This window comes from Mastigoproctus giganteus, chromosome 12 (assembly GCF_048544385.1).
Source record: "Mastigoproctus giganteus isolate SK-2022 chromosome 12, ASM4854438v1, whole genome shotgun sequence".
Lineage (NCBI taxonomy): Eukaryota > Metazoa > Arthropoda > Arachnida > Uropygi > Thelyphonidae > Mastigoproctus > Mastigoproctus giganteus.
The window spans coordinates 154633689-154648430 of NC_143586.1; the positions used below are offsets into that span (position 1 = coordinate 154633689).

At 33.9% G+C, this 14742-nt stretch overlaps 1 protein-coding gene across 1 annotated transcript in view; it reads left to right on the plus strand.

The window, feature by feature from the left end:
* The window catches only part of Tfb1 (transcription factor B1), a 102303-nt gene that overhangs the window by 53627 nt on the left and 33934 nt on the right, over positions 1-14742 (plus strand). Inside the window, exon 8 of the mRNA XM_090386724.1 lies at positions 7880-7959. Coding sequence (XP_090242850.1) covers positions 7880-7959 — 80 coding nt within the window. The remainder of the gene's footprint in view (positions 1-7879; positions 7960-14742) is intronic.

Genomic DNA, 14742 nt, shown 5'->3' on the forward strand with positions numbered 1-14742 from the left:
ATACTGGAAATATATGCAGAAAAATCATTGCAACATTAGATGCTCACTCTTAAAAAAAAATTAAAAAAAAAAAAAAAAAAAAACATTAAAAATTGATTACTATAAATCACCTCCATCCAGAAAACAGATTCATTCTTTTCTATTAAAACCAAATTATGTAGCAACATTCACAGCGGAATTGTATAAGGAGGCATGAAGATATCCATAACCTGATGAACTGTTATGATTCTACGTATATGCCTGGAAGAAGGAGATTTATGCCGCATATGTGTTTTCCTTGATTAGAAATTATATACTGTTCTGCACAAAGCATGTTCATAATACAGGATACAAGGGTTCCCCACTAGATGCATTTCTTTGTGAACTCCTCAAGAAACAGTTGCACTTATTTTATGTGACTACTTTTTTTCTCCAAATGTATGAGTGTCAGCCACCTATTCCAGAAGTAAAATTCTTCAGTTATGTACATGCAGGTTTTATTCATTTTTCATTAAAATTGTTATTTGCAATGTAATACCTAGTATTACATTGTTATTTGCAACGTAATACTCTACAATAACTTTTTTTTTTTTTCTTTTTATGTGTTGCATTTGAATTATTTTTTCAATTGTTTCCATTCATCTCCCACAAGATCATTCACGTGACCCTTGTTTATATATACTAACTATAAACCTTGTTCTTGAGAATTTTTTTTTTCACATTGACAATCAGACCATAGTTGTGCCACTCCTTGTGGTGGTACTTTAGTTTATAGGGATTGTCAAATACTGTATGTACAAGTGTGGATGGGTGTGCATGCAATGTGCATATTCACATGATTTGCATATTGTGCAGACTGGAAAAACCCAGAACTCATGCGGTGGGGATGTACTATATTTTTAAGCCAGTTGACTAATGTATTGTATATGAACTTCAAGAGTTTAGTTACACATAACTTTCAATTCACTGTATTTTGCAGTTTTTTGGAAGATTTCCAAAACTTGTTTCTCCTACAGTTTTATGGAAAGTTAACCTTTCTTTTTTTGTCCAGATTTCATTTAAATTATGGTATGTTTTTCAAATTTCTACCTGCTTGAAAGTGTTGATATGGGTTTAAATCTGCTGTTGGGTGGCTTGTAGATCTGCTCATACTTAGTGAAGAAAACAGTGTCCATCAAGCTTTACAAAAGCCATACCAAAGTATTCAGTTATGATCAGTATATAAAAAAGAGCTGTAATGGCTCAATGGATCCTAAATTATTGATATTTGAAAATATATTAGAGATTGCCTCAATTCAGCTACACATGATGTCTTCAGTATCTCTTTCTCCAAACTTATCCGACTTAAAAAAACGATTTTAATGTATTCCTCATTCATAGCCCACGAATGATCTGTCATCCTGGGATCGTAGTGAAGGCCCCAACCCGACCCCGAAACATCAACCCCCCATGGAACCTCGAGTGACAGAAGCATTATGTCAATTGCATTATAATATAAGAATAAATTCAATAATAAAATTTAAAATTTATAAAATCGCAAAGATGAGATGAAACTAATTTCCGAATGAAGTCCACTTAAGGGATTTCCTTCCCTTAAGCAGACTAAATTTTCAACTGTCTTGTTCATAGGTTGGAAAATGACACAAGGTATGCGTGAACTAAATTACTTATAAGAGATTATTTGTTTTGGCACATGCACGCAAATGACCATGAATCAGAAATGAGGAAAGGGCATGAGACATTGATAGAATTGCCATGTAACCTCATTTCCAAGGTTTCAGCAATTAATAGTTTAGTGTAGTTGTGCTGGACGTTTAAAATTTTTGCTTCATTAAACTGGAATGTATGACATTCATTTATTGCATGGAAAACCAATTCTGATGCCGTAGCACATGACACTCAGACTCAAGGTAACACAGCATGTTGCTTTAGTCTCAGGTCTAGAGTACATCTGGTCGAGCCAATTTTTGTTGGCACAGTATAACTGCAGTCGTTTTTGCACCAGTAAAATGTAAATCAAATCAAGTCGAGCCATTGTAAGTCACCACACGAAATGTTATATACAGGATCGTGTATCTGTATAGAAAAACCGGAAAGAACAAAACGACTTTTTATGTACTCTAAATCTGAGACTAAAGCAACATGCTGTGTTGTTCGAGCATCACATACTACAGCATTTCCAAGGTTTCAGCAATTAATAGTTTAGTGTATTTATGCTGGACATTTAAAATTTTTGCTTCATTAAACCATGCAATTTTCATGCAATAAATGAATGTGTGACATTCATTTATTGCATGGAAAGCCAGTTCTGATGCCATAGCACGTGATGTTCGGACTCAAGGTACCACAGCATGTTGCTTTTTAGTCTCAGGTCTAAAGTACATAAAAGATCATTTTGTTCTTTCCGTTTTTTCTATACAGATACATGATCTTGTATATAACATTTCATGTGGTGACTGTGACTCCACTTACATGGCTCGACCAGATGTATTCTAGATCTGAGACTAAAGCAACATGCTGTGTTGGTTCGAGCGCCACGTGCTATGGCATCAGAACTGGCTTTCCATGAAATAAATGAATGTCATACATTCCTGTTTAATGAAGCAAAAATTTTAAATGTCCAGCACAACTACACTAAACTATTGTTTGATGCCCTTTCCTCATTTCTGATCCATAGTCATTTGCATGCATGTGCCAAAACAAATAATCTCTTATAAGTAACTTAGCTCACACATAACTTGCATCATTTTCCAACCTGTGAACAAGACATTAGTCGAAAAGCTTAATCAGCTTAAGGGTGGGAAATCATTCGGAAATTAGTTTCATCTCATCTTCACAGTTTTAGAAATTTGAAATTCTATTATTGAATTTATTCTTATGCTATAATGCAATTGACATAATGTATGTCTTGTGTCACTAGAGATTCCATGGAGGGTTGATATATTTCAGGTTTGGGTTGGGGTGGGGCCTTCATCTACGATCCCAGGATATCAGATCTTTTGTGGGCTATGAGTGAGGAATACATTAAAATCATTTTAAGTTGGTGCTAGTTAGGTTTTAGTCAAATACATTTGGAGAGAGTTATATTGAGGTAATCGCTTATATATTTTCAAGGTATTCAGTGTATACCACTGTGACTTTGGTCTTTTCTCAGATTCCTTTGTGTTCTTATATACTTCCCTACTTTTTTTTTTTTTAATTTTTTAAATTAATAATAATTATGTGTTCATAAAAAAAAAAGTTGCGACATGCAGCTTACCTAAGAACTGATTTATTTTCTCTGAGTATTGCATTTTCAAAATGTATCAGTGTCACACACCTACTCCAGAAGAAAAATTATTTCATTATATATGTGGAAAAGGTGTTATTCATTTTTCATTTAAATTGTTGTTTTTTGTTGCATTCTTTGCATTCAGCTGGTAGAGAACATTCTGTTTCATTTCTAAGAAAATTTTTCAGATCTACTCTGCAAAGAAGCAGCCAGACCTGTTATGGTGAGGTCCATTATTTTTACGTGACAGCACATCATGTCACTTGGCCTGTGTGATGATTGAGTTGTTGCAAGAATACTTCTAGGAGATTTTATTCTGCCCTGCCTACATTTTTGATTTTCCCCCCAAAGTTGGATCCCTTTGTGGGGAGGGATTCAGTTTCCTCCATAAAATTTGCACACTGACCTTTTCTAATTTCCAGCTTCAGTCCTCATTTTTGCCCTTTTTTTGCAAATTGAATAAATAGTATAACATGGAATTTTCAAATGCTGCCAAAATATTGATAAACAACCTAAAGGTGGTGGAGGAGTATCCATCCTAGATGAACTCAATATAGCTGAGAACAATCCTGTGCTAATGTTCACTATGAAAGGAGCCTTTGATAGCATTAGTCATCATACCCAGTGGAAAATTATTATTATTGACATAGGTGGAGGGAGGCTGTTGAAGGTTTATACATTGTTCAGATTTAATAAACTGCGTAATTTATGACACTTGTTCAAATCTTATTAACTGGCCTCTTATATGCTGATAATATCACAGTTGTATCACTTATGACATGTGAGTGATAGGAGACAAAGAATATGCCCTGTCAAGAGCAATTTTTCAGATCACCTTTAATGTTAACACTAGATGCTATACAATGGCTTCTATCTTTTATCATAATAAATAATTCATTATCAGCACTGGAGCTTGTTGCTCACATCTATATTCCTTTATTTGTCTGTAGAATTTTGTGTTCACAGGGTGATTTGCATCTTGTATAGACTGAAAAACTAGGAATTACTCATATGGTAAAACCCTGCTCTCTCCTCCTGAGATGTGTAGCCTTGATTGAAGAGGGTTGTTAAAACTTCTTTTGTTGTCGATAGGAATCAAACCCAGAATTGGCCAAGCTGTCAGATTCTAGACCATAAGACACTCTTTTTAATGGAAAATGTTTCCTAAAATTCCCCTGCATCTTATGGTCTGAAGGTTCACCCAGCCATGTTTTTATCTCCAGCTGTGACTACAGAAAGTTTAGTTAAAACATACAGGTGGCATTTTGAAATCACTAGCTGTTGGTATCTGACCACTTCTGATCACACTTAACAGAGGAAATAAAAAAAATGGTTATGGAATTAAATACACAGTTAGTTGCAACTCCATGAGGCCTATGTCAGCTGCAAACATTGGCTATTTCAATTGAATCCTTTGCTTTAACCTGTTTTCATGAAATGGGCAAAAGGATTCACAGGACTCAATGTGAGAGCAGCCACGACTTGAAAAAGATGTGAAATCAGCAATACAATAAATAGCCTTGATATCACTGAAGATAATACACTCTTTGAAGAAAGTGAAAGTTCAGACCATAACATTAATAATAACAATGATGAATAATTTCTAGTAAATAAAAGCTTCATTTGACACTGACATGTTTATTAAGTACTTGTTTGTGTTTCAAATATATGCAATAAAATAATTTTCCTAAAATTTACATTCTGAAATGTGGGTACATCTTATGGTCCAATGCATCTTACTATCCAGAAAATACAGTATATATTTGTTTATAGAAACGTGTTTACAAGAAAATTTTCATGTGTGGGTTAAAAATAAATAGAATAACTCATGGGAAACCCTACTTCTTCTGCCTGAGATCAGCTAACTGTAACCTTAATTGTTGAGGACATTAGAAATTTCTTTAGTCAAAGGATTTAAACTGCCTAGGTAATGCAGTGGTCTTAATGTTCACAGCAAAACAAACTTTGCCTTAACTACGAATTGCCTTGATACTACTTCCAAACAAATAACATCACCAAAAGGTTAATCTGTCATTTGTTTAAAGGATGACACACTGCTATTGAAAGCTTGTTTTAGAATTTACTGGTCCCTTATCAGTTTGCTGGTGGCATATAACAACAATTCCCTGACAAAATAATGGGAACTGTCATATGCTATATGAAGTTATAGAATAGCTAATGCTAATTGTGTCCTTTTGTGGCCAGCATGTTAAACCCTACCAGCCATCTAAATCATGTATTTTTCATTATTTTGAAAAGATCAAAATAGGATACAAACTGTAATGTGGCTATGGCTCTCTCACCTTCAAAATTTGACTTCCTCTCATCTGAATTGTATACAGCATAGTTGGCATTAGATCATGTGAGTAATCTAACATATAGTACATAATATATACCAATTTTAATTTCCCAAGTAATGACATATTTTCACATGTACATTTCAGATAATATGTCCATTTGTGTATGAATTACCTAGAAATCATCCAATAGGTGTTGCAATATCATATATGTTTCCAAAGTATTGTAGACACAGTTTATAATAGATGGTGGTAAGAAAATAGCTTTTAGAATCAGAAGAAAAACTCATATGTCAACAGTTGTCCACTTTGGGTATATAAAGCAAAATTGGATAAATTCCCTGGAACTTTCAATAAGTGAATCACATGATATATAAATAGATATAAAGGAAATTACTGCATCCAGAAACAAGAAGTAACAAAAAGCTTATCGATTTTTTCACAATTCCTTTCCATTTTTTTTTTTTTTTTTTTATTTGATTTGATTTTTGACAATGATTTCACTCTAATATTAGATAATCAGGTCAGTAAGTACACATATTTCAAAAGTTTTATGTATAAAATGTCTATTTTTACAAAACTTAAAATTCCACAAAGAAAAACACTCCTTGGGGCCACAGCCAGCAAAACTCACTATCTGTAGCCCACACACATTTTGAGAACTTGCCTGTGCAAGTCCATTTGCATTCTGAGAACTCACTCATGAAAAAGTTAAGGTAAACTCTTGCAAAATAAGATTTCAGCTATTATTTAGCAAATTAAGCAGTGGCTTTCACAAATCCCTAACTATGCACTGACTTGGTAACTGGTTTTTTTTTTTTTTATGGTGTTGAGGTGGGGGGGAAAGGTATCAGTGTAACTCAATCACAAATGGTAAGCATACTGCACTAATCAAATGAGGCATATGTTTATTGCCTCCGTTTCACCTTATTGCTGATATGCCTAATGAACTATTCTCAAAATCAACACAATTTGCCCCTGCACACACACCACTGTTATGTTTCCGGGCTGTAACTCATTTAAAAGAAAATAAACAAATAATTTGGTTCTGTTGAATTCCAGAACATGTATACAAAACTGCAAAGCAGCTTCTTGATATTGTAGCTGTCTTTCGGGTCCCTAACATTGACTCATTCTATATGGCAAGAGGATACTAATAGATAGATGGAAATCTCACAGATCCAAAAGAATAATGAAGCATATACCACACCTGTGGAACTCCAGTTTCTCACTGGATTAACGAGAAAGGTTTATCCTTGTCATGGTTTTCATTGGCCATACCCATATAACACATATCCCACTCATGCGAGGTGATCTAACAATAAAGCAAATTCTTATAGATTGCATTTATTATCAGCCTGTTAGAAGTGTAATTTTGAACTCCATGCCAACATCACACAAACCATTCTGTCACATAAACCTTCCATGAGGAATAATACAAATTTAACTGAATTTAATTTTTTTTAAAAGGAGACATTTATGTGCCTTATTTTATTGCTTTCTTATAGCCTATCCTAAAAGATTTCCAAGTGTGTTGTGTGCCACTTGGGGAGGTGCATCTGGTTTTTTTGGGGGGATGGGCATTGTTTTTATGAAGCACTTTTTAAATAGACCAACCATCCCATTAATCCAGGTGTGAAGAATATTTTATTTTAGTCTTTTGAGATTATGTATATATTAATTTATAAAAGTAGCTGTACTCAGCTAAATTTAGTCAGATATGTTTACTTGCATTTGTTCTGAAAGATGGGTGATGTCCAAAATTTATGAAATATTTTAAGGGTGGGGGACAAGGTATAAAAGTTTGGGAACCTCTGTCCTGTCCAAATCAGTTATGGCTTGAGAAACAGCAACAGGCACATTTGGTATAGAACATTTGGCATATTCTCCATATTTAATTTTCCATGATTAGGAAAGATACAATTTGGAAACAAAAAAAAAAAAAAAAAAACAGTTAATAACAACCATCATTTTAAACATGATAAATAAATGAATTTATCACTTGCTACTCATAAAGGACATCCTTTGTAGCCTTTTTTATATGTACTGTCCATTTTATTTTTCCACATAAATTCATTATGAAAGTGTTATGAAAGACCTTTATGAATTGCCTTTTATGATTAATTAAATTTGCATTTTATGGAAATTGGGTACATTATCATCTTTGTTGTTAGTTTGTAAAGTAGTATAGGATTTTTGATGCCCAATGTTCTTTCAAATAAAAAATATGAATCCTTGAAATATATTGAATATATTTATATTTGTCAAATATAAATGATAAATTTGTCAAATAATATAAAATTTGTTCTTTTTAACTTCATCTGATTTTTAGATATTAAGCAAGCAATAAAGTATGGTATTCAGGACCCTTTCCTTGATGTAGCTGCTTTTGAAGACACATCTTTGGATGAGGTAATCTGGCCTTAATTAAAATTCATTTTGATTTTGACCTAACTTTTATTACGCTAACTCATGGAGTTTAAATTTTTATAATACAAATTAAAATTTGTGTCCAAGTCACTAGACATATCTGTCCTTTACTGATTTTGAAAACAAATGAACATATTCGAATGGTTTTTTCAAGTGCTGCACTAATTGGAGGAAGGGTGCACAAGGACCGCTGAAGGAGGGGGGCATAACATCACATTACAAATAAGTAACATTATACTTCTTTATGGAAGTATCTTTACTGAGGTGAATTCAAGTGATCCTGCTCATTTAAATAGCTATTGATTGTAATGACTTGATGAACATTATCTTTCTTTGGTAGATATGAGCAGGGCTTTGCAGATCTGGGCTGTAGGTTACCATGATGTATAAAAAAAATCTAGCTTGATGCCCAGTATTTCACAGCATAATGTTATGGTGGTGAAGCTGAGTTGAATTTGTTTTTTTATGATCTTGGTGATCTGTCTTGTAAACGATTGTTATAACTTTTGGCAAATGCTCGTTATGATGACTCTTATTGTGGACTCTAAACTAGATAGTTGAGGACACGTGAAAAGAAAAGATCTTCACACAAAAACTTTTTTACTTTGTAAGATGTAAGATCTTACAAATTAAAATAAAAATATTTGTTTTGCTAGAAGTAAGGTTAAAGTTTGAAGAACACTAGATTTAGTAATGGATAGTTTTAAGCGCGAGAATTAAGAATAGTAGCAAAGGGGTAAGCAAGTAATTCAAATAATACGAGAGAGCAAACAGGGACAGCAGGACTAGGTAAAGGGGTGCCATTTGAGAATGAGCGTGAAGGGGTCGTTTAAGGAAGAACAATAGGGCGTGAAACAGGATTATACAAAGCGCCGCCTTTGATCTATGACACCGTTAGAACCAAAACAGGAAATGAGTGGACGTCTAGTGTTCGCGTCAAAATAAAACAGCGTCAGGCTGACTGATTTTTGGATGTTGGGATACTTTTAGAGAGAACGGCGTGAAATGAAAATGAGTGTTTTGGAGGTTGCTGGTGGACATGAAAGGATCATGCTGCCTGTGAGAAAAAAATAAGAAAGTTCAGGAAAGGGGTTGGTTTGCACGCTAGGGAGACATCTTGGGAGAATTGTGTTAGCAAATAGGAAGGAATGGAAATTTAAACAGAAAAAGAAGATTGGTTGGAGTCCTTGGGGGAGGCGTGCCAAACTTGAAGGGAAGAGTAAAGTTCGGGGAGAGAAATTGGGAGAGAAGGGGATTCTGGGTTGGACTTCTGTGTGGTGTGGTTAGCGGGGAGAAAGAGTTGAGTGGAAATACAGTGAGGAGATAGAGTCGAAGAGGGGAGTTGAAGTAAGTTTATCGGAAATGTAAGGGTGTGAGAAAAAGGGATGAACATATAAGGGGTAGTTAAAGGCAGTTCGTTAAAACAGTAAGAATGAAAGAAGAAGATATACATAGATGACTAAGTCCACCGAGGAGGGCGATAATATCCTAGAAATAGTCCTGGAAGCAGAAAGTAGCAGTCTTGAAAAGCAGAGAGTATCAGTCCTGGAAGCAGAAAGTAGCAGTCTTGGGAGCAGAAAGCAGCAGTCCTGAGAAGCAGAGAGTAGCAGCCCTTGATGCAATAAGAAATAGGATGGCGGAAGATAGTGGCCCTGAATGAGGAAGAAGTAGAAGGCCCTTACGAAAACATCCCGCCAGAATATAGAAGTAAGTGCCATGTTAGAATAAGCACACTATAGATTATTAGAAGGACTATAGGGAGATAATAAGAAAACTAAAGAGAAAGGTCATATGATTAATATACCCTAAGATATATATGTATATGTAGGTGAGTTGAGTATTGTTATTAGAACATAGTAATGAACAGAGAAATAGAAGGAGATAGTCAAATTAAATATGAATGAATGGATGTAAAGTATTACATTATTAGACGGGTTAAATCAAAGAGATAATTAAGGTGAATACTAGCATATAAGATGATCCAAATGTATTATGGCTACTAAGACAGAAAGGGTTTTGTGTTAGTGCAGGTATAAAACGGATAATTAGGATAAATACTAGCATATAAGATGGTTCTAATTGCATTATGGTAACTAAGCCAGAGGAGGTTTGTGTTCAGGGCAGCTATAAAATAAATTGTATAAGAAAGTCCAATAAGGAATTGAGTGTGATCCCTAAATGGTTATACATTAGAGAAGCTATACTAATGGGGATTCATGGAAAGTGTTATGTATCCTTGTTCTAACTAAATGATGTATATGAATATCAATTAATATAACGGAACAGTTCATTTAATGTACCATATATGTTGTGTTATCTTACCATATAATGTGCATAATTATCTTTAACTTCATTTCATGTATATAGCCTTTAATGAAGTTGTAACTAGTCAATTTGAATACACAAGCCTAGTCCGAAGGAGAAATTTTACTTAATACAACAATTCTCAAGAATCTGACAGGAAAGAATAAATATACATACGATAAATATACATAAATATACATAAAATTACAAAACAAACAAATCTCCCACAACTTCATCTATGAAGAACTGGGAATATCAAAAGTGTATGTGTACATGTAGTGGGTTTTGTGGAAATTGAATGCTGAGAAAAAACAAGTTCAGTTGGACACGTCAAACCTTCGAGTGATCCTGCTCATGTCTTGCAGCAGGTTCGCAGTTTTTTGAATATCAAGTAAAGGGTGACACCATCCAGTCACATCAGCTGCCAAGGTTCTGTGTGCAATTTTTTAGGATGTGAAAAGGTTGATCCTGTTATGTGCTATGTTTCAAATGGTGTTGCAGTAACTGGATAGCGGAAATCAGTTGATGCCTGTGGTGGGCAGATACTTCGCCATCTGGTACTATACAGTTTCATTTTGTACCATCTTGCAAGGCCCACACTGGCATGAAATTTGTAAATGAGAAGGGGGATTGATGCATCATTTCCCCCCATATGCAGATTTGGCAGTTTAACAAAATTAAATATATCCTGCCTGAAACTATGATCCAGAAGTTCAGTTGGAACAGTAGTATTCCAGTGGGCACAATATATCCCCTCCTCCAAGTTCTCATAACACTTTGTAGTGTTAGGAGAACTAGTGACAGTCATGTAAAAAAAAGTAGACTGTGTGGAAAAGTGTGATATATTAGAAAAGCATTATATTGTGTAGCAGCCCTACAAGAAAAAAATGAAGGTTATTTTTGGACTACACTTATTATATTTTTACTATATTATATATTTTTTTAATTTGGGAAAATTAAAAATTGTTTTGTGTTCAGGTTCCAGTAATAATAATAATAATAGATGTTTCTTTGCCAGAATGCTAAACTGATTCTAAAGAATATATGTGTAAAAAGATTGTTCTTGTAAATACAGTAAAATTCCATTACAACAAATAATGTTTTAATGAAATTTTCACTAGTAGAGTCTGAAAGTCTCATTTGAACAAAATGGTTTGTTGAAAATATTCAGTATAATTAAAAAGTTCCACATATATATTGTTTTAAAATTACTGAAAAACTTTTTTTAGAAAAATTAGCTTGGCACTGTGAAGCCCATATATAAATACAATTGTGGGAGCATTCACTTGGAAAAAAATTTGTAAGTTTTAAATGCGCTCATCACTGTTTTCTGCATTTTTGAACAAATCATGTGCTTCCACCCACAAAAACGTGGGGCCCACCCCACAAACGCCACCACCAGTGAAATGGTACTGTTGAGGTAATGTCTCAAGAGAGAGAGAGAGTAGGAATGACATATGATTACGAAGTTGGGTACCTGTATTAGTTTACTCTCCTTTTTTTTTTTTTTTTTTTTTGTAGAATAAGTTTTTAAAAAATGCTCCTATTCAAAGAATGTGTGGAAAGCAGATTGGGAATAGCAGTGAAATAGGCCCCACTTTTTCACAATCTCAAGCTCCTCTACTTACATTCACATAAGCAGTTCATTCCACTAAAAAAATTTTTTTAAATCAGTAACCAAATTCTACTTAGTGAATGCTGAACCCACATATTTTTAATTGCACTAAAGGTGAATTCTCATATTAATGCAAGGAAAAAAAGTTAAACATTAAAAACAAAAATTTATATACTAATGTGAAAGTAAAACTAAGTTGTAGCCACTGTACTGTATTTCTGAACATGTGGTTTCTTCTAAATAAAATATACTTCAACAATACTCTCTAAACAAAATATTGTTACTTTTCTAGTATATATATTTATATATTGTATTTTATTTACAGTTTTCTCCTGTTATATTGTGGCTCATTCAGTGTATTCGGCTTGTTCACTGTAGCACTCTGTATTTTTGATAACCTCCCCAGAGTTCCACTCTGCTCCTCTGCAATAGCACTATTCACTCCAAACACCTTTGGAGGAGTTACTCATTAGCAGATGTTTGGGTCTCTGAGAGGTCCTGTCCAAAAAAAAAAAAAAAAAAAAAAAATTTTAATGATCTTCAGTTCAATTTTCCAGTCAGTTACATTTCACAGTGTTTCTCTTCAAGGGGGTAGTCATTGATTTAAATTGACTTTTAAGCAATACTACAATTAACAAAAAAAAAAAAAAAAAAACACCAGCTGAATTGCCAACAAAACTGGAAATGCTGCAAAGCATTTCCAATTTATGACAAGGATAAATTTTGAAAGGTGTCTGCTTGTTGCCCCGAAAGGTATTTTTCATGTTCATGGGTAATTTGCATTTCTATGTTAATTTTCTGTAGCTGTTTGTACTAGCATAAGTTTCCTGTGTATTCACAGCTGTTAAATGCTACAGTCATTCAAGGCAACAAGCAAAAGTGTATAGAAGCAGTCACTACACCATTTCTTTCATATTACAAAAATAAACACTTTATACATCCTCCCTCCCCACTGTATTATGTAAAAGGAATCACCCACTTGGGTGGTTCTGGCTAACTCAAGATTATTGGAGTGTTTATAAAAATTCTCTTTAGGAATTGTTCCCAGACAGGGAGGCAGCTTTTAGCTATGCACTGCCCAGCAATGTTGTTTTTGATTTAGTTTTGTTTCCAGTCACCTCTGGTATATGTATTGTTTATGCACATATTTGTGTCCAAATGATTGATTTTAGTATACTGTATAGATAGTTTCAGCTTCTCTCTCTCTCTCTCTCTCCCTCCCTCTTTTTTTGCTAATTGCCTGAAAGAGATCGAGTGAGTTAGCTTGTGATAATAACACAAAGATGGCGAAAGGTTATCAGGAAAAATTTTTTTTTTTTTTTTTGAAAATTAAATTTTAGACATTCTATAAAAAAAACTGGATTCAGGAGAGCATTAGATATACGCAAGCTATTATTATAAATAATGTAAATACATTATTAGCTAATTTAGCTTATGTTTAGCAGATTATTTGGTTCTCAGCTTTGCTTATTTACTATTTTGTTACAGCTATCGGTCGGGCTAAATGTCATCCAGCCTGTCTTCTGCTAAATTACTATTAATAATCTACGTAATTTCTATTTTATTATATTATTTTAATACCTAACTTATGTGTCCATTTCAACTTCATTCAGTCCTAGTTATACAGGCAGATGACAACAGAAACTGATGGCTCTGCCAGCCATGGGTTAGGTATTTTGTGGGGGTTTAGACCGCGACAAAGTCCCTTGAAAAGTATCTTTTCCCATGGTTGGCTAATTATGTATATTTTTATTGAATATAATATTTATGTTTAACCGTTGTTGCCTAGGGTCTGGTTGGTTCTTGAATTGCTTCGGGTATTTTAAACTACAGGATGGCTTCTACATTTTTACAATTTAACATTATTTCATTCCTGCATATAATGTAAATACAGTATACATATAAGGATAATTATAATAAGTTTAATGCATAATTTGCATAATAAGTTTCCTGCATTTTCTTGAACATACTGTATTTATTTTTTATTTCATAATTTATATATTCAAAGGTTTGAATATTTCAACATTGTTATATAGAGAAATGGTGCCTTAAAATCAGAAACACTTCATACAAACCACTTGAAATTATTTACATTATGTCCTATGGATAAATTTCCCTTGCTTAATACAGAATTACTTAGCATTCTGTTTTTAAAGTTATTCATTGGCCCAATTAAGAGTGCTAAGCAGATGGGAGGGAGAATGCCTGTACAGTCAGTTCTGCTATAACACAGTACATGTGTTCCTAAAAATCTCCTTGTTATGGTATTTCTCTCATTAAAAACAACAGGGCTTGTGGGAAAAATAGGGATAGGGGAGCACTCAAAAAAAATGTTCAGTCTGGTAAGAAAAACTCTAAAAAAAGATAGAAACCCAATAAAATTGCTAACACTGGTTTAAACATCTTAAATTTCTAATAAATAAATAAATATTACAGTAAATATAGCACTTTACCTTGATAAGATATGAAGTTTGCTTGTTTGAAGTGGGTGTGGTGAAGGGCTGTAGCTGGTGAGTTAATAGAGAAGAGGTAGAAGGAGGGTTATCATTCTTAGGACGAAATGTTGTTATACCCGACGTGGAAGTCTGTGATTCAGCGTCCTGATTTTCTTTCTTCTGCACTGGTTTAAAATAGCTATTTAGCTGTTGTTGCTTTTCCTGCCTCCTACTTTCATACAGGAGCTGCCTGTATGGGTCCAATGCCACTAAGCACTATCCTACTACGTTCAGCATTACAATCTATCTTCAATCCACTGCAGGTGCTTTGCAGTTCCACTTAAAGCAGCTGAAAACTGCTGTTTTAAGTTCTCATGGGGCAGCCTGCTGGACTTCATTGTGATCCTCATT